At 41.2% G+C, this 21,044-nt stretch overlaps 1 protein-coding gene across 2 annotated transcripts in view; it reads left to right on the forward strand.

The window, feature by feature from the left end:
• The first annotated feature begins 2,158 nt into the window (after positions 1-2,158).
• Positions 2,159-21,044, forward strand: part of LAMA4 (laminin subunit alpha 4) — a 133,990-nt gene continuing 115,104 nt past the window's right edge. For both annotated transcript variants that reach the window (XM_070417879.1, XM_070417880.1), the window contains exons 1-2: positions 2,159-2,292; positions 2,475-2,816. In XM_070417879.1, the coding sequence (XP_070273980.1) occupies positions 2,248-2,292; positions 2,475-2,816 (387 nt within the window). In that variant the 5' untranslated portion in view covers positions 2,159-2,247. The remainder of the gene's footprint in view (positions 2,293-2,474; positions 2,817-21,044) is intronic.

A 21,044-nucleotide genomic window follows, 5' to 3' on the forward strand; every position in this document is an offset into this window, starting at 1 on the left:
ATAGGATGGTCTGAAATGAAAATTCCTAACTGAAAGCTGTCAAGGCAGGTAGCCACATCCTAGGCCTGTAGCTTCCTTGACAGAGGTCAGTCTTACCTAGGTGAGCCTGTGTATTGTCTTTTTGCATCTAAGACAAACATACCTTTGAAATGTCAGAGTAATCTCCCCCAGACATTCTCAGGGCACACCCTGTACCAGAGCAGAGACCACAGAACCCCTCATTGTTATCTTATTTCCAAATGCCAGTCCTCTGTGATGTAAATGTTATTAACTAGCCTGTGCCCGCCACTGTAAAAGTAGTATGTGACTCTCCCTTTTACTCTTTATCCAATCCCATAGATTTCCCGGCCTTGCTTTCTCTGGGCCACTTCATCAACCACCAGTGGATTTCATGAAACCCTCAAGTCTCTTCCTTTGATTATAATGTACAAAATAAGCTGCAAAACTGCCATCCTTCCGAGTATTTTCTCAACCCATTGAGATTTTTGCTTCCCAGAAATTGTCATCAATTTGGCTCAAATAAACTCACAGAAATTTTCTACAGGTTTGGATGTTTCTTATAACCAAAACATATTTTTTTAAGTTCTTTCACTTAATCAAGTGGGTTAATCAGTTTATATGGAAGAAAATGATCATACTTTGGCTTACTGGTCCATTGCAATACTATTTTTATATCTTAAAATGAAAACATTACAAATGTTTTGGAGTATATGAAAACTTTTGGCTTGTTCCAGTTTTGGCTCTTTTGTATCACACCATTTTCTTCTTTAAAACCAGTGACTTTAGCATCAGATTTACTGGATTCTGGTAGTACTTTTACCACTTACCAAATGTGTATAAGAATACCTATCTCATGCGATTATAGTGAAGATGAAATGAAATGAGATACTTTATGCAAATTTAGGGCCACATAGAAGGTATTAAAAAATGGGAGTGCCATCTCTCCTTCCTCTGAATTCATGGCCTTTATTTTGGGAGTTTCAAGCAGCATAGATGTGAAAGGTAGTTTGGAATCAGAGAAGCCCAGGTTTAAACCTCAGCTCAGCTTTTGCCCAACTGTGTGACCTGGGCAAGTGTCCTAGCCTCTCAGAACTTTCCTATTTTGCAGCAAAGCTGTGAGGTTCGCAAGTAACCTATGCAAATATCAGACATACAGTTAGTACAAAATTGTTGTTTCCTTTATTCGTAGAGAAAATGACTGTTGTTCTATAAAACAGAGCTAATGATTAGGTTTTGTGAAAATGCTCCATTGCATAATTGTGGGTGATTTCAAACACCTAGAAACTTACCTGGGCATCGTTTCATGGTTGTCTCATCTAATCTTTGTAAGTCATGTTTTGGTCTTGGAATGTTTAAAGCTCTATCATGAGGACAATGTGACTAGAGATACCTATCAGCTATCGTGGCCAGTGACCCAGCCGTGGCGGTACCCCAGCCAAACTAGAGCCCAATCTCTCCCCCAGAGTCTTGGAAAGGTTACAGACAGATGTGGTAGGCATGAGATTACAGGCCCAGAGGAAGAGGTCTGTGCTGTGGGCAGTATATTTGACAGGCTCACACACTGCAAGCCTTGTTCTGGGTCCCTTACAAAGCACCTCTTTAGGATGAAAACAAGATGTTCTTTGTAAATAAAAGTTCATGCATTTGAGTAATGAAGTCATTTTCCAGCGCCGCAGTGAAAGATATTCTTCTCCCAAGCCTCTGGGTGAGGATTGTCAGGAGGAAGAGGGGTAGCCAGTCAGTCCCCAGGGATGATAATAGCACAAAGGGTGCAGCGGCCCATCTCTGAAAAAGGAGAAACTTGCCCGAGGAGGTGGGTGCCCTTCCCCTCTGCCATCTGAAATCATCTACCTCTGGCTCCTGCCCCCAGGATCCCCTTTTCACCCACTTTCCTGCAAACTAGGGGATACAAGATCTATCTAAATTCAGATAAAACAGCCAGTCACCTTGGCTAAATAACTAAGAGATGTGAGCTAGCAATGGCAAACGCTGAATATTCATCTGGGTTCCTTGGAGGGGCTCGGGACTGAGAGGGAGGAGAGCCGAACCGGGTGTGTGAAAGGCGGGCTTGGAGGGGGAGGGCCCGGGAGTAAAAGGTACAGAGGGAGTGGTGAGGCTGGGCGTGGGAAGGCAGCCAGGCCCGCAGCCCTCAGTCCAGCCCCGCAGGGACAGGAGGTGGCCAGGCTGGCCGGGCTCGCCCAGTTCAGTCTGCCTTTTGATGCTCAGCTTTTAGTTCCATCCATCTGTATGTTCTTCAGCCAGAACCTCTGGGAAGAGAGAGAAAGAGAGAAAGTGAGAGAGGCAAACCCTGGGGAAAGAGAGGAGAGAGAAGGAGGGAGGGAGGGGAGAAAGAGGGAGGGAGGAAGAGGAGAGAGAGAGAGAGAGAGAGAGAGAGAGAGAGAGAGAGAGAGAGAGAGAGACTCCCTTACTCCCTTACTCTCTCACTCTCCTTTTCCCTTCTTTTTTTTACTAAGTTGCTGCTTGGGCTGCCTTGGGTTCCCACATCTGGATTCTGCGAGCGCAGGGAAGGTGAAGTGAGAGGCACCTCTGCACCACGGAGTGTCCCAGCGAGGACAAACGTCTGCCGAGCCCCGAAAGCCTTGCTGGATGCCCGCGGCCGGATGGCTCTGAGCTCAGCCTGGCGTGCGGTCCTGCGTCTGTGGCTCCTCTGGGGCGCTGCCTGCTCCGGCGCGGCGTCCAGGGACGACAACGCTTTTGCCTTTGACGTTGAGGGGAGCTCAGCGGTTGGCAGACAGGACCCGCCTGAGACCAGCCAGCCCCGCGTGGCTCCCGGAAGGCTGCCGCCTGCTGCAGAGGTACAGTGTCCCTGCCATTGTCACCCCCTGGGCACCTGCCCGCGGGCTGTGCGTGCCGCGCTCCTGTCCCTCTCCTCCCCCTACTCTTTCCCCTCCCCCATCCCCCTTCCGTTTCACCTGGATGAGGTCAGTTCAGAAACTTTTGAAATGAAGACTTTACTTTGTACGTTGGATTGGGACGCTGTGAGCTCAGAGCTGAGGCTTTGGAACGTGCCAGGTTCAAACTGGCCAAAGCGCCTCCTCTGAGTCAGTCTGCCTGCACCTCTGCGACTTTCTGCCCTTGCTGCCCAGGAGAGTCGTGTTTGTCCGGCCACAGCACTTGCTGCCTGTGCCCTGCACTGGCTTCCTGCTGCCCTGTCGGGTTAGGACAGTGGGAACAATAGGGCAGGACCAATCCTTTTGTCACAAACTAAACAGAAGATCCTCCCTGGAGAGTGAAGGGGTGGGTGAGGGTGATGGGCACCAAAGCAGCAGCGGTTAGGGAACTGCCAGCAGATAAAGATAAGCTATGGATGATATGTTTACTCAGAGCTGCTGTTTATTGTGCTCAATTACAGTAGCTTTTTTAAAATTCTTTATTAGTTAAGGTATTACAAATGTGCCAATGGACATGGACAACAGGGGGATGAGAACATGAGTGGGGGTGGGGGTGGGGGTTAAATTACAATAGCTTTTATGTTGAAGACATTAGCAAAGGGTAGAAATTGGGTAAAGGAAAATGAACCCAGCGTAAGTGGTTTAGGAGCCCCTGAGGCGAGACGGCCGACAGCATGTCCAGGGTGTGGGAGATGCTCAGTAGGAGGAAAATGAAGTCATCTAAGTTCGTGGGAAAGGAAGGAGCAATTGACCCAAAACACACACACACACACACACACACACACACACACACACACCCTATAGTTATAGTTGTAGCAACTATAGAACCAAAGCTGTTATGTGGATTGACACCATTCCTAACAGAGTGGAAGTCTGGATTATTGCTATTAAGTCTACTAATTGTCAGTGTAACTGTAGTTATTAACTATTGCTGATAAAATAGGGTGCATGAAGATGACCCTTCTCCAGGAACGAGCCCTACCCACGCCCAAGAAAGGGGGGAGGGTGGGTAGGCGTAGAGCATACCAATGTCCTATTGTGGTGCAAACTGCAACCTCGGGGAGAAAGAGGGCAGGGCTTCTGGTCACCTTAGCACTCAGACAGGGGGCCCAGCAGAGACTCCTGGGAAGTCCTAGGAAGGCATCCCTTCTCTACAGGCTTGGATTTCACCCCCAGAGGCATTGTCTCCACCTGTTGTTTGGGCATGGAAAGTCCCTGAAATGCTTAACTTAAGAATAGAGTTGCCAGAAAAAAATACAAGCTGCTCAATTAAATTTGAATATCAGATAAACAACAAATAGATTTTTGGTTATGTCTCAAATATTGCATGGGAAGTATTTAAACTTAAAAATTATTCATTGGGTATCTGAAATTCAGATTTATATGGGCATCCTGTATTTTTGTCTGCTAATTCTAAAGAGAGAGGCATACTTTTTGTAGCTTTTTTCCCCACAAAAATTAACAAAATAATTATTGGATTTTTAGGGAACCTTAAGTTTGTTGTTAAGACCCTGAACAATTTTTTATATACCCATTTGTCCAGTAAAATAATAGGAAGGTGGCACACTAAAGTGTTTACTTGCAGGCTTTGTGGTCTAATGATCCCAAGTTCAAACTTCAACTTATCTGCTCTTTACCTTGGGCGAATTATAGATGCATAAGTTGCAGATAAAGAAACTGAGGCTTAGAGGAGTTATTGATTTCTACTTCACATTCAGTTATTGTGATGAAACCAGATAAAATATATAGAGTGCTTAACGCAGTGCCTGACATAGTATAAATGCTTTATATATCCCAAGTGTTGTTGTTATTATTATAAAATACATGGATGATTGGATAAAAAGAAACACTTATCTGGGAATAGTTCTTAGAATTTTTTTTTACGGTGCTGTTTTGTTTAATATTGCTATATCTCTGTCTATATTCTTCCAGCCAGAAAGAACACTCTATAGTGAGTTAAATTTGTAATACTGTTGGTCTCATAGGTTCAGGATACCAGAGCCTTTGGTTTAGGGGAAACAGACAGAAATGATTAGTCATTCCAGGAGGGTCAAAATATATGATGTAGAAAGGGTGGGATTGGAATCATTACGTTCCCACTGCATAGTTTCACATAATACCTCCAGTTAGCCTGCATGCAGTCCCCCAGGATCCCAATGCCCCCACCGTCAGGTTTCCCATGCTCTTTATAGCCAGTATGGAGACTTTAAGCCAAATACATTCCGGAGATTTAACGACACGGTACAACCACCCTACTGAATTGGTTCAGGAGACTGTATTTATATCTACAGAGAGAGAACGAGAACATGGACACATCTAATATGTTGTTCCTGAGAGGTTGGAGATGTGACTGGAAGGATATTCTAAAAATAAATTCACTTATTTCAATTGGATTTATATGAATGGTTATTCCTCAATTATCCTTCAAGGGAAGGAAGAAAAGTACTAAAGCCAACATGCAGCAGTGGGAGGCACTTGGCTGAAGGCCTTCCTAAAGCTCCCAAGTTCCTCAATAGCAGGGCTTGTGTCCTCTCCACCCCTGGTCCTCAGCCTGTGACATGGACTCCAGCACACTGTGGTGCACAGTGACAGTTAGGGGAACAAATGCATGAAACATGCATTGGATAAAATGTTGGAGAGCACTGACTGTCCAAGAGAAAGGTCCTTCCTTTCCTTCCAAAACAAGCCCCAGCTCTCCCTGGGAGGCAAAGAATTTTTTTACAAAGAGCACCCAAGGGTAAGGGTAACTCTGTGCTCATTGGGAGGATGTTCTCGCCTTCTTCTTTTTTACAAGCAATTTATTAAGTCCATTATTGATGAGTTTATGGTGAGAGCGGTGATTCTTAGGAGGTGGGGGTGGGCAAAGGGGAAACTAGGCGATTTTTAAAAGTATATTCAGTATTCTGTTATTTCACACTTAAGAAAGTCTTTATTTTGTAATAGCAAGACTTAGGTATAGCAAGTAAAACTAAGTCTTCTTGACCATATAGATGCGCAACTGGAGGGGTGGAGATGGGAACAGTTCCCAAGGACAGAATGTCAGAGTGTCCTTGGAAGAAGTGACATTCTGACTTATCAAAAAGAAACAGGAGTTAAGCAAGGTCAAGAACACTAGGCTAGAGGTCCAGACTGCATAGCTGGAAAGAAGCCACACAGACTCAGAAGGAGAGGGTGGGGACTCTGTTGGAAGAGCAAGGTGGGAGGTGGGGGGAGGCCATGGGGCTGTTACTGCCTTTGGCAGATAATTGAGAAAATAAGGGACATAACTGACAATATGAGCAAACTTTCCTGAGGGGAAAACCGGAATTCATTTCCTGGCAACTGACTGGGTGTTGCTGTTGTTGTTGGCTCCCCTTCAAGAAAATCTATTGGGCCCTGATTTTCCCCACACTAGACAAACTTACCTACTAAAACAAGCACATGAAACTAGACTGGTTCTGAGGGACTTTTCCTCTGGACTCTTTCCACTATTGATATGTGATCCCCACTCTCCAGCATGTAAGTGGGAGCCAGGCCACTAAAGACTTGCAGAATGTTTATTGAAAGACAGTTTAGATCTCTTTCACTATCTGCTTTCCTTTTCCTTCTCTTGGTCCCTTACTTTGAAAAAGGACATGCAGAATCATACTAGCACCTCCAGTCACTGGCCTGGGCCATCATTCTATACTGCTGTTCAGCAGATCAATTAGGTCATTTGAAACTCCCATATTCAATCATTATTTCACTCACTTAATACTCATCCGATGAGCAGGTTTGAACCCTTACCGCATACAGAGCAAAAAAGTAGGTGCCTGAAGGGCCAGAAAGAAGGCAGTCACATCCCTACCCTCAAGGAGTAAGAATTCTAAGAAAGAAAAATACATACATAGTCACTGTATAAGGAAGAATGAATCAACGTTCTGTAAGAGTGGCTACAACCTAGTGCCATGATAGCAATGTGGAAAAAGTATTACTCTTAAGATAGACCAGTAGGGTACAATCACCTACTCACCAAACATCAAAGAAGATTCCCAAAAACATTATTTTAGAAGGACCGGAATATAGTCATGGCAGTAGTAATAATAGCATGGCTTATAGCTAATACCCATTGAGTATTTACCACGTGCCAGACACTGGTCTAAGCACTTTCTACGAGTTATTTCCTTTAACCCTTATGACAACTTAATGGGACTAATATAGTTACTTTCTCATTTTGCAAACCTGGAGACTGAGGCATAAAACACTTGCCCTGGCACCCTACCTGGTAAGTAACACTGCTACAAAGGAGTTTATAAGGTAATTTTGATTATGCAGGAGTATCTAGAAAAAGGTAGTTAGGTAAGTAGAACTCTCTGCAGGCATAATTTTAGCCAACATTTTGGAAATTTCTTAAAATTAAGATATATAAAATGCCGTTCAAAGATCATTTACATAGTACTTGCTAGATGAGTAGCATAGGGAGCATAAAATTTTAGGATTACCAAAGAATTGCAATAACTTTTCTTCCCTGTCGATTAACTGCTTTTTAAACTACTACTCAAATAGAAAAGGAAATAACACTTATAGACTTCTACAAGGTCCTATGAACCTACATGCATTATCTTATTTAGTACTCAATAGTGAAAATTATACCCATTATACAGATGAGCAAATTGATGGAGATGGTTCACAGCATGGATTACTGGACTAGCCTGCAAGAGACTTGGGATGCCAAATTCTGTTCTCTTTTCCCAGCATATCACTGAGTTTTCCTGATAGATTTCTTTCTTTTTCTAAAACTATAGAATTTTCTTGTATCTTGTGTTGGTTTTATAAGCATGTTATAGTATATGTTTCCTCTACATGATGCTACAGTCTACATTAGAAACTCAGGATTTAGATTAATAGGTAGAAAATTAAAAACAAAAAAAAAAAAACATCTACAGCAATACATACATGGTCTATCTTATAGAACTTTTATAAAATTTCTGGAATATAAAGACTAGCTTTTGCTATAGTTCCAGAGTTCTCTGCTTTAACCAAAAGAAGGTTTTTAATTGTCATAAAGTTTACATAGCATAAAATTTAGCATTTTAACCATTTTAAGTGGCATTAGGTCCATTCACATTGTTATGCAACCATCACCACCATGCATCTTCAAAACTTTTTTCATCTTCCCAAACTGAAACTCAATACTTATTAACAACAACTTTTCATTAACCCCTTCCCCCAGGCCCTGACAACCACTATTCTATTCTCTGTGTCATGAATTTGACTAATCTAGGTACCTCATATAAGTGGAATCTGTAATATTTGCCCTTTTGTGCCAATATTTGTCCTTCGTGAGCTTTATTTCACCTACTATAGTGTCTTCAAGGGCTCATTCATGTTTTAAGCATGTGTCCAAATTTCACTTCTTATAAGGCTGAATAATATTTAATTGTCTTTGTAGATCACATTTTGTTTATCTATGTACCTGTCAGTGGACATCTGGGTTGTTTCTACCTTTTGGCTACTGTAAATAGTGCTGCTCTGAACATTAGTGTACACATATATTTGTTTGAGTCCCTGCTTTCAGTTCTTTTGGGTATATACCCAGAAGTGGAATTGCTGATCATATGGTACAGAGAAAGTTATAAAACTCAAAGTCTTGTAGGGGCCAAGCAAAAAATAAGTGGGCAGTCCTAGCCAGTTTTGCTCAGTGGATAGAGCATCAGCCTTCGGACCAAAGGGTCCGGGTTCGATTCCAATCAAGGGCATGTACCTTTTTTTTTTTTTTTTATCAATGTTGGTTTTTGTTTTTTTTTTTTAATTTTTCGCTAAAAGTATTACAAAGGGTATTACATAAGTGTCCTTCCCCCCGCCCTTGACAAACCCCTGCCCTCCCTTACCCCCCAGTGTCTTATGTCCATTAGTTATGCTTATAAGGATGCATACAAGTCCTTCGGTTGATCTCTTACTCCCCTCCCTCCTGTCCCCCAACCCTCCCTGGCCTTCCCACTACAGTTTGACAATCAGTTTGAGGCAGCTCTGAAGGGCATGTACCTTGGTTGCAGGCTGCTTCCCAGCCCAGGCCCTGGTCAGGGCTTGTGTAGGAGGCAACCAATTGATTTGTTTCTCTCACATCAATGTTTTTCTCTGTCTTCCCCTCTTCCACTCTCCCTAAAAAACAATGGAAAAATATCCTTGAGTGAGGATTAACAAAAAAAATTTAAAACATAAAAAAATAAGTGGGCAGTGAAAGGAACACATCCTGTGAGTGATGGAGCCAAAGCAACAGGAGAGGAAGGGGGTCCTCTGCCAGAGGGGCAGCCACCTCTCTGTGTTGCCAGGTCTTCTGTTTTTTCAAGAGAAGATAGAATGTGGATTCTTAAGTGAAACTGTTGATTCAGTTCTTAAAAATGCTCTGTGGAAAGTACATCTGATGGCCCAATTCAGCCTGAGGGCAGTTTATTTGCAGTCTCTGAATTAAAACATCTTAAGTTCACCTTTCATCAAAGGCACAATGTGGGCATCTAGCCAGACAAATGTACTGTGAACCCAGCTCCACTACTTTTTAGCTGTTTGACTTTGGGCAAATTTGTTCATCTTTCAGAAACTCTGTTTGTTTGATTGTAAACTGAGCAGAAGCACATTTGCCTTGCAAGATTGTTGTGAAATAAAATCTACATAACCTGCCTAACTCAAAGTCTGCCCTTAGTTCTCTCTCCTGTTCCTCTCACCTCACCCCTCTCTTTCTTCTACTTTGTTTTTATCTATCTGTAAGTTAAGATTTGTAGTATCAGTCTATTTTTATCTAAATTTTCTTATTCTGTTACTTTTATTACTTTCCATTTTTGCTTACAAATTTGCTGATTATCCAACATTTGAGAAGAGACTGTTTAGTTTTTATAATTATTGTATCCCTAATGGTTCTTTGACCATAGCTTTAGGATTACCTGAGCAGTTAAGATAAATGAATGAGTTTTTCTAAATCCCCAAAAATCTAAGAACAAACAAGTAAGCAAAAAATAGTATCTTTGATATGACAAGGACTGTAACCTTTTTTCCTCTTTCTCAATTGAGTTCTCAAACCTGACTTATGCCAGTTTCTTGATGTATATAATGCCAAAAACACTCCTCTCCTTTATGGATTTTCCTTGTTCAAAGTAATTATATAAATATAATGATAATGATGGCCACACATGATTTTGAGACATTTGATTGATTGGAAAACATTAAAATCAGATCACCAATACATGCTATAAGTTCCAAAACTTAGCATTTGCAGACAATTACTTATTTGTTTTCTAAAACAAGTAAATCTGCTAGTTCATCAAGATGCAGTGACCACATACAAGGATATTTATATATCTACTCCAGCATTTGCCAAAGAGCAGTCTTTTTTTTTTTTTTTTTTCAACTGTTTCTCTTTTTGCTCCTAGTGTGGTAAAGTTAAATTCTGGGAAATGCTTTACTAAAGGGAAGTTTAACCACAGATGTTTGTAATTCCAACTTAAGTTTCCCATCAAAGTTTTAATGAAATTCAGCTGCCAGCAGTTCGGCTCTGAATCAAGTCTTTTTCATGAGAAACTTGAGGGAAACAGCATTCCAAGGCTGAATGGTAGTGGGAAAATGCTCATCTACAAACCCAAATCCTCTGCATAAAGAAAAAAGACACAAAGAAACCAAAGGAGAGGGGAGTGGTCAGATGTACTTCGAGTCATGTGCAACAGGACCCTCTTTTCACTTCCAGGACGTTCTTAGTTTGTGTGATATGTTCCGGTGGAAGCTAGTGAGCTAGTGTTTACTTAAATGGAGTGAAACATCTCCATTTATGACTGCATGGGAACTGATGAGTTAGAGAAACCCCATAACAATAACAGTTGCATTAGCACAGTTCTCTCGCAGCCTAGACCAGTAATCCATGCTGTACATACACCACAGTTAAAAGGACCCTTGAGCATAGTGCAGATTTTGTGTATTACTATTTACTTCGAAATGATATCCTCCTTTAGATGGAGAGGCATGATTACTTTAACAGAAATCAGGGAGTCCAGAGATCAAAGATGCTCTTACTAAAACTCACCTCAAACTCCTGCTACATGCAATGCTGTTGTCTAGTTACAAAGTGAATTGCAGCACAGCATACTGAATTAAGCAGCTCCGTAAAGCCAAATGTCAGCCCAAAGGAATGCATGCTATAGACACCAGCAGAAGGCAAGAGAAATGCCCAGTGAGCCCCATATTGTCGGATGCTAGGGCTGTAGAACCATCTAGAATGACAGTAAGAGCCAAAGCACATAGTCGAGTCTTGAGCTTAAAATCATGCCTGGCCTCTTCTTGCACAGCAGAGTGGCTCCACGGTGCCCCTCAAGCTTCACAGCCACAATGTATGTGATTCCCCTTGACCAACAGAGATACAATTTGACAAGCTGAGTGCCCTAAGCATAGCCTCCCTTCCTGCTGATGTGACTTGAGTCCTGGGAGCATCAGAGTGGTTCTGTCATCAGTGATTCTGTCAATTCTCAGGTCACAGGTAAGGTGCTAAATGCCTGTTATTTGAAGATTGAACGCGTCTGAATGCCTGGAGATGGACCAGAATCTCTCTGTGGTGCATGATTATTGCCTCATTCCTTTTTGTTCCCTTGGAATTGTTGTCTGTCATGACCAATGTCAGTAGACATCCTGAAATCCCGTTCATAAGAGGCACACCCTGAAGCCTCTGCTGCAGCACAGAGTCAGCATAAAGGGGACCTGTTTGCATGCAGAGCCAGTGGGTGTTATCGCTGGATGCATAACCCTATTGGACCTTGCGGTGTGAACCATGAAATCAAAGGAATCATAGAATGTTATCCCTAGAAAGGATGTTCTGAGATTCAGCCCCCTCATTCTGTAGGTGAGGAACCTGAGTATCAGGAAGGGGTTGGGGTTCTTCACTCAAGGACACAAAGCTCTTTAGCAGCAGTGCCAGGATCAGTGCTGTCTGACTTCTAGCCTTATGTTCTCATCCTTAGCTTTAGAACTGGAGATAATTAAGTGAAGATAGGTATAGATATAGATATAGATATAGATATAGATATAGATATAGATATAGATAGATATTCCCCCAAAATGTGAAATGTGTACACACATTTTGAATAATTATAAAGGCAGTGTTTATTAAAATATATTTCATTTTCAAAATTGAACTATCAGCTGTTAAAGTATATATATGTATATATGTATATATATATGAGAAAAATTGTTTATTCTAATATGCTATCACTTTACTTTTTATTGTTTCTATTTATCCTTAAGTTGATTTATCAGTAAGAGAGTCTCACAGGATGGGGTGCAGTGGGACAGGCACTGCCCTGTGAGTCTGGAACTAATGATGCTGGCTCTTGGCCAAGCCACTAACAACCAGATCACCTTCACCCGTTAAAGGCACCTCAGCAAGTCCCTTCACTTCTCAGGGCCTCCGTTTCTACAGACTAAAAAGAACAAAACAAAAAGGTTATTGCTCCTAGCAACAGAGTTCTAGAATTGTCTAATAAATAGATCAAAACTTATACTAATTAAAGGGAGACTGGCTTAAGGAACAGAATCACTCAAGAGTCATAGCTGTTGTCCTAGTTAGAACCCCTAGTTCGGAGTCCAGAGCCTGAGGGAAGCAGGCTGATCTGGAGGGGCGGCTGGGGTGGGGCTGTTTTTATGGAATCCTTTTTCTGGCTTCCTCACAAACCCAGGTGCAGGGCTGAGGAAGGTTTCGGGCCACAGCACTGCCCCAGCCCCAGACATGAGCCTTTCCAAGGTGCCACAGCAAGAGGCTACCCAGCCAGCATTAGCGGCAAACACCTAAGTGTGTCCAGTGAAGTTTGTCAGTAGTCTCCCACACCTGGGTTCCTAGGTGCTGTCACCTGCTCTCACCCAGACCATTCAGGATGACTCTAAACATAAAGCTCCCCACAGAGAAACAGGAAGCATGGCAATGGAAGAGGTAAGGTGCATGGAGAACTCCTGAGAGGAGACTCAAGTCAGTGCGTCTCCTAACAGTTAAGCAGCACGTGACAGAAGGCCCAGAGAGGAGGATGTATTTCATGCAGTGCTGAAGGAAGGGAAGGCTGGGGACGGATTACTGGTTCATCATATACATCCATTAAAATCACTGCATTATAGCATTCACGGATAGCTGTCAATCATAAGGCAAAGAGGAAGTCTAACTCGATAATCTGCTCTAGATTGGTCAGAATGCAGCATTCAGAAGCAGATATTTTCAAGGACTTTTCTGGATGTCAGAATTGTCAGCAAGTGAGGGAACCTGCCCTGGTATGTGAATGCCCTGATTGTTCCTGGCTGTGGGGAAGAGGAGTCTAAATCATAGTGACTCGGAGTGTGGCCCAAGGACGGCAGCATCAGCACCACAGGGCATGTGTGAGAGATGCAGACTCAGCCTCCTCTCCTGAATCAGAATCTGCATTTTCACCAGATCCCCAGGTTGTTCATATGCATATTAAAGAATGAGAAGTGTTAGCCTCTAAAATGCAGCGGGGCTTGAATTTTAATGGACTCAGGAGAAATTGGTAACCAAGAAAAGCTGTTTGGATACACTGCAATTATAGGGAGGCCTAAAATATAAAACCAAATCAAGGCTGTGTGAGGCTAGTGAGGGGCTCACAGGTACTAGCCTCTGGCCTGAAAAGTTACACTTTAGAATAAAAATTTAAAAAGCTTCAAAGCAAACTGCTGCTTTAAGACATCTGAAGAAGGTGAAAAGGTTTTGTCACTTACTGGCCTGCACATAGTAGGTATTCAGAAGGGGTTTTAAGGAAAACATGAAATGAAGGGGAGGTTTCCCACTCCTGCCTACTTCCCAGCACCCGTAGCCTAGAAATACAGCCTCTAGAGACCCTGTGTTCTTGAGGGGAGAGGAGGCAGGGAAGAATATATTTGTGGAATTTGCTTGGAAATAGGGTGTTGCTCAGACTCTTCAGAAAATAGTGAGCTTGTAATGTTTTTCTTGCTAACAAGGGAGGCTTTCTAATTTAGTTTAATGTATCTTTAGGGAGTGAGGAGTATGGTCTATGGTCCTAGACTAGAAAAATAATGTTTACAAATATGGCAGAGCTAGTTCCTCACCGAGAAAATTGCCCAGGCTAGACCTCAAGCTGGAACTTTTCTGGACAGATTAATATCTGTAAAAAAGTGCTCTGAAGTCGAGGTCTGTGTCTCCTCCTGCATCAGAGAAGGCCTTGACATTCTCCTGGCAGATTCCAGGTCTCCTTGATGCTGCCTCAGCCCCGGGAGGGCCCCTTGCTATTTCATAACAGCCTTAAAGAACAGCAGCTATCCTTGAACCCATTCAGGGCGGCTAACTGGCTGATTTCAAAGATCCTTGTAGCTTTCATTCCTATGCCTTTGATTAGCACTTGCTAGGCATTGTTCTAACTACTTTAAATGTATTATTAATTCATTTATTTCTCATAATATAATAAGGAAGACACTACTATCAGCACCATTTTACAGATGAAGAAATGGAGTCATATATCAGTTGAGTAACTTACCCACAGTCATAGTTTAGGAAATCTGGCTCCAAGCTCTTAAACTTTGTCCTGTAATGACCCTCTAGCACAGTGCTTCTCAACCTTCCTAATGCCACGACCCTTTAATACAGTTCTTCATGTTGTGGTGACCCCAATTTCATTGTTACAAATTGAACATAATTAAAGCATAGTGGTTAATCACAAAAACAATATTAAATTATATATGTGTTTTCCAATGGTCTTTGTGAAAGGGTCGTTCGACCCCAAAAGGGGTCACGACCCACAGGTTGAGAACCGCTGCGTCTAGCATCTCTTTTTTTCTTTTTTTTAAACCTCAGAGTGCCTTAGACTATCTCAGCTAACAAGAGTCCCCCGTATCATCCAGGAATGCCAGAATGGTCTTAGTAGTTGAGGAATCTGTAAAGAACATTTAAATCAGTGCTAAGCATTAGTCATTTCAGTGGAATCCTGAGTTTACTATAGGGACTTACTACTAAAAAGAACTTGATAGAAGGATAAGGAAAGAATTTTAAAAGTAATAAAAGCAGAACCTCAGGGGAAATGATTAGACAGAGAATGTCAATCATAGGGAAACTGAGTGAAGGTTTAGAAAACAGTTTATTTTTAACTTTTTTTTTCTATAAAAGACAATATAAAAAGAAAGGGAGCTTAGCAACAGCAAAGATTTATCAGATCTAAAGAAAAAGGCTGTTAACTCCTTTCTTAGAAATTTTCAAGCACTGTATAAAACAATAGGTCTGAAATAAGTGAGCTATTGATTCAACACATAATGATTAAGAGCTAAGAAGCAGGTGCGAGGCACAGATGATTCCTTGAGATGGGACACAGGTAGCCTCTGCCCTCTGGACTAGGAGACTAGCTGTGGTAGCAGTAGTCACTCATGAAGGCCATTGTTAATCTGGGGGTGGGGGCTGTATTTATTACAGTAGTGGTTCCCCCAAATTTTCATGCCCAAGAACCTCTACTATTTCTTCTACTCCTCTAGCCTCATGTTTTGAAATATTTTGTGTAGTGTGTTAGCTTACTAGGGTTGCCATAATAACATACCACAGACTAGGAAGCTTTAACAGCAGGAATTTGTATTCTCACAGTTCTGGAGGCTAGAAATTTAAGATTGAGGTGCCCTCAGGGTTGGTTTCTGGTGATTGCTCTCCTCCTGACTTGCAGATAGTGATCTTCACTCTGAGGCCTCACAGAGCCTTTCTTCTATGCACATACAGAGAGGAAAAGAGGACCGCTATACTGACACCAGTTCTATCAGAATAAGGCCTTATCCTATGATCTCATTTAACCTTTATTCTCTCCTTTTAGGCCCTGTCTCCAAATAGACACGTAGGAACTGGGGAGGGGAGTGGGGAGCAAAACTGAGTCCATGCCTACCAAGTGAAGTATGTTAAGCAATAACTCATTTAACTGCAAAAGAGCTTCTGGTAAAATTAGATGTTCAGTGTTCTAATTCTATATTTACTTTGGTCAAAAGTAAAAACAAAATTTAGCATTTAATTTTAGTTGTACATGTTTTAAACAGTAGGTCACAATTAATTCTAACTAGATATTTTAAAATATGGAAAATAGTGTGCTGGGTTCTATATTGTCACTTTGTATTCCTTAGGTGTCCAGGGACACTTGATTGATCAGCATAAATATATTCTCTTATTGTTCTTTTAAAAAGGTACCCACTGCCTTTTTTAAAGTGCCATGTATTCTACAAAAATGAATAAACGTGATCAAAGAGATAAAACAAGTGCACTAACAGTGTAATACAACTTAATTGATATAAAAAAAAACCAACAACCTTTAGAGGGTCTAGAACAGTGGTTCTCAACCTTCCTAATGCCGCGACCCTTTAATAAAGTTCCTCATGTTGTGGTGCCCCCCAACAATAAAATTATTTTTGTTGCTACTTCATAACTGTAATTTTGCTACTGTTATGAATCGTAATGTAAATATCTGATATGCAGGATGTATTTTCATTGTCACAAATTGAACATAATTAAAGCATAGTGATTAATCACAAAAACAATACGTAATTATATATGTGTTTTCCGATGGTTTTAGGCGACCCCTGTGAAAGGGTCATTTGACCCCCAAAGGGGTCGCGACCCACAGGTTGAGAACCTCTGGGAAGGTTGCAGATGGGAAGGTCACAGGTGACTTCAGGGGAGAGATGTCATTTGAGTTGAATCTTTAGATTGAAGAATATTTAAGCTGAGCAGACTGCATTAGTAAAGACAAAAGACAAAGGATTTCTTCTAGAAAGGCATAAACTCCCAGTTACTGGGACTGGACAAGAGGGAGACATTGAAGATTCCAGAGCAGAAAAGAAATTCAGTGAGAATTGTGCTTCATCAACATTAATCTGGAAACAGGCTGTTGGATGGCTTGGGCAATAGGCAGCAGAGAGCCTGGCATCAGGGTAACCTATGCTGTCTGTGTATTGGTAGTTGTCCAGGAGAGAGAGAATGGCCTCGATTTGGGTGGTGGCCATGGTCTGGAAAGGAAAACACAGATACTGGAGTCATTGCAGAGATTTATCAAGATGACTTGCCATATATTTGGAGAGCAAAGATGATGAAGTCAAGGTGTTTGTAGAAGTGTATTACATCATGGGGAATCTTTTCAGAGAAATTTTAATATAAGACCTACTAAATCAGTGGCTTCCAAGCTAAGGTTTTATTGAAATGCCTCAGGTATAACTTGGGTTGAGGGAGGCTGAGCACCAAGAAATTAGGGCTCTGCTTTCTTCTATAAGAGCATCTTTCAAAATTTCTTTTAGAGATGAATTCCACATGAGATTTCACTAGGGTGCGAGATAGAAGATTTCTCTGTTCTAAAATTTTTGAAAACCATTATGCCGGGAGCTCCCAATCAAGAAATATCCAAAATGTTACCCAGAATCTTATTCAAATCAGTGCCTCCAAGGCACTTTCCCAACAGTACAGACACAGCCTCAGGGCCAGGACATGGTGCTGATAACCAGAGCTGCTGCTGCTCTGAGCTCCTCTGCAGCAGCTCCAAACAGGAGCTAACAATCTCTAAACAATTGGTGCTCTCCTGAGAGATATTTTTATGCTTCCTGTTCCTTGTCTGAGGATATTTTTGGCCCTTTCCTCGGAAATTAGGAAATTCCATTTTTGTCTCAGTTATTACCTGGGAGTGCTGATCAAAACAACAAAGGAATTTTAGAAAAAGAATAGAGTGGTAGCGAGTAGACAAGACAGCTGGTATATGTTGGACCTCATAAGGAGTGGTTGGATATTTACTTGGTTCTTATTTTTCTGAACCAATTAATCCATCACCATGAGCATCATCTTATCCTAGAAGCTAAACCACAATTTATTCCCCACACCCTGAGCTTAAAACAATTGTTCCTAATCTTTCTTTCTTCCTCACTCAACACAGGATTATACCTCTCTATGGTCCTTTACCTCCAAAAGCCAAAATGCTTCCACTATGAGTACTTCTACTATGTCTATTGAAAGAGAAAAAATGATTATTAAAAACTGTATTTTATCTTTACTTTTTCATTTGATTAAAAAAGTAACACCCTAAGCGTTTCAGTGTCATGAGGCAAGCTGCAGCTTGTTTTATTTGCTTTGTGACGTACGTGCAGAACACCGAGGGAGAACTGATCTTTTGATTGATTAGGAAAGCTTCCTTTATGGCTCAACCTATAGCTTGAAGCATTTAGCATTTAAAAATTAGCTATTGATGTTGCACCAATGTTATCCCAAACTGCTAAGTGTTGGAATTTGCAATAACTACTCAGTTGAAAAATAATGTGAACCTTGCTAGTATGGCTCAATGGTTGAGCACCAACCTAGGAACCAGGAGGTCACAGTTCAATTCCCAGTAAGGGCACATTCCTGGGTTGCTGGCTTGATCCTCAGTGGAGGGCTTGCAGGAGGCAGCCAATCAATGATTCTCTCTGATCATTGATGTTTCTATCTCTCTCTCCCTCTCTCTTCCTCTCTGAAATCAATAAAAATATATATTTTAAAAAATGCAAATCCCTTAAAATAAAAGAAAAAGAATGTTACTACTTATAAAGCTCCCATTACAAGTTAAATGTCTACATATTTCCACCTTGATTTCAACCATCTTACAAACCAGGTGGTTATTAATCTAATTTATGGAAACTTGGAGCTATTAAATCATTTGCCTGAAGTCTCATAGCATGTACCTAATTGAAGCAGAAGGAAGTTTTATAGATTTCTTGAGTGTTAGTATGGGAAGAGCCCAGAAATCATTGTGCCACTGATGCTGTTGAAAGAGGAGAAAACCAGAGCCAGAAGTTCAGGCACTAACTCCAGGTTTTTAGAACTGGAACCAGAACCACATTTCCTGGCTCTTAGAGCAGCCCTCTTGCCTTTCTGCATCAGAGCATGGATGCAGAATAAGTAACAGGGGTGAGGAACACCTGAATCAAACAAGAGCATATCTATGTTCACCTTCTTGTTACATAGTATGTCACCATGTATGCCTGAGTCCTAAGTAATTTTACTACTAAAATATTTCAAGTTTTCTTGGCCTTATAGTCATTATGTTTATCCCAATTTTGAAATTAAGTCATGATCACATCATTCATGCCTTTTATTTCAAGGATTTTTGCTTTGGCTCCATATGGCTATTGACCCCTTAAACTATGCTCTCAGCACGTATACTTAGAAAGCTTTCAAGTGCAATAAGACTTCAGAATTTCCGGCTAAAGTTTTCTGTCGGTCATGTAAAAATAAACAACACATCCTGGATCTTAAAAGGAAGAAAGAAAAAAAGCACTATTTCAAGAATGAACAATGATGTTTTTGTTTTAAAACAATATGAAGAAATAATTTTAAAAATTTCCCAATCACATCATGTCTGTTATTCCCTCTGCACACAGTCACCTTTCAGGTTTCCCTATGACTTCAAGAAAATTTCCTATCATGTAGCAAAGAAATTGCAACCTGAAAAATTAAAGAGGAAGGTGAAATATGTGATGGCACCAAAGTGGCCTACTCTGGCAGTCAAATCCCAATGAAACCTTCCCAACCAACTTTACAACAATCCTGAGTTTCAACAGCTCCATTTTATTTGTGGAGCTTTTTCACTGCTGATTTTGAAGCCGAAGTCCCCTGACTCTTCTAACACAAGGAACTCCATAATAGAATACCTGCTTCTCAAAGAAAATCTCCCAATTCCCAGCAAAACTATAGTTGGTAAAATCCAGGGACTGTCCCATGAATAACATCTGCTTAGTGTATCCTGAGTCCAATAGAGGAGAGGAAATAAGGAGGATTTTAGGGGGTTAGGGCAGCCCCCATATGGTCAGCAAAATAGGAAGGTCTTTGAAAGGCAGGACACCTCTAACCTGCTGCCCCCTCCATAGTTTATTTTCAAAATAGCAGGCACCCTCATCCCTTGATCTCTCCCCTAGTCTCTGATGTGAGGAGGATCCTCAGTATGGCGAGAGTAATCTATAATGATAAAAGCAAAATATGCTAATTAGACCGGACAGCCAAACGACCTTCCAGACATCATTCTGGATGAAGTCGCGGTGTTGGGGGCTGAGGCAGAGGTGATTAGGGGTGATCAGGCAGGCAGGCAAGTGGTTAGGGGCGATCAGGTAGGTAGGCAGAATGGCTAGGGGCGATCAGGCAGGCAGACAGGTGAGTGGTTAGTAGCCAGTGGTCCTGGATTGCAAGAGGGTGCAGGGTGGGCTGAGAGGACTGCCCCCTCCTGTTCACAAATTTCGTGCACCAGGCCTCTAGTACTGTATATAAAATGATATAAATAGCTTAATAAATCAGAGTAATAATCTCTATCAGGGAAGAAGAATACTCTTTGTAAGGTGCTTTAAAATCTCTGGGTTTTGTTAAAAGGCTGGATTCTTTCTACTCTCAAAGAGTATTTGTGATTATTTTGGCAAAAGAAGTACATTGTTCCCGTGACCTGTTTTTTTTGGACCTGCAATATACCAAAATGTTCACTGGAAATAAGCATTTTGTTGATTTTTTTTAGAGCATATTTTTTGCCTACTCTTCCACTTAGCTATTTTGAAAACTTAAACATGTTGGATCCTTTTTTAAGTTTTAAGACATTATATCTTCATCTCAGATTATCTAAACTGTTTTGCTTTTCCTTTTATTACAATCTCTCTTTTTTTTAATCTACTAACATAAGCTCATGTTCATCTAGAAAATGTGCTTTCTCTTCGAAGTCATGAGTCAGTATGAATTTCTTATGAGCTTAGTTCAAATTGCCTAAGAAATCTACAAATTTCCAAAAAAGGGAAAAACAAAAACAAAATAGTAGTGAAAGCTTTAAATAAGGACAGTTTTTGCTCTATTTTAGCTGTTCAGTAACTGGGCTATTGACAGTAGAATATTGAAAACCAAGCACCAGGTTCTTGCTTTAATTCTTGGTAGGTGCTAAGTCAATTAAATCAATCTTGCAGCTACTCAGAGAGCCACAAAACTAAGTATTTCCACCACCATTCTTTTGACCTTCTCGCTTTGGACAACATATATTAGATAGCAGAATAAAAGAGGATAGAATAAAAATACTGTTTTTTTATAGTTGGATGGCATTCTCCCTATGCATAAATTATAACTTGGAAGTTATTATTGATTCCAAAATTCCTAACTTGTAAGCTATGTGACAATCACTC

This window comes from Myotis yumanensis, unplaced genomic scaffold (assembly GCF_028538775.1).
Source record: "Myotis yumanensis isolate MYYU_CA2020_CCGP unplaced genomic scaffold, mMyoYum1.0.hap1 SCAF_6, whole genome shotgun sequence".
In the NCBI taxonomy this organism is placed as follows: domain Eukaryota; kingdom Metazoa; phylum Chordata; class Mammalia; order Chiroptera; family Vespertilionidae; genus Myotis; species Myotis yumanensis.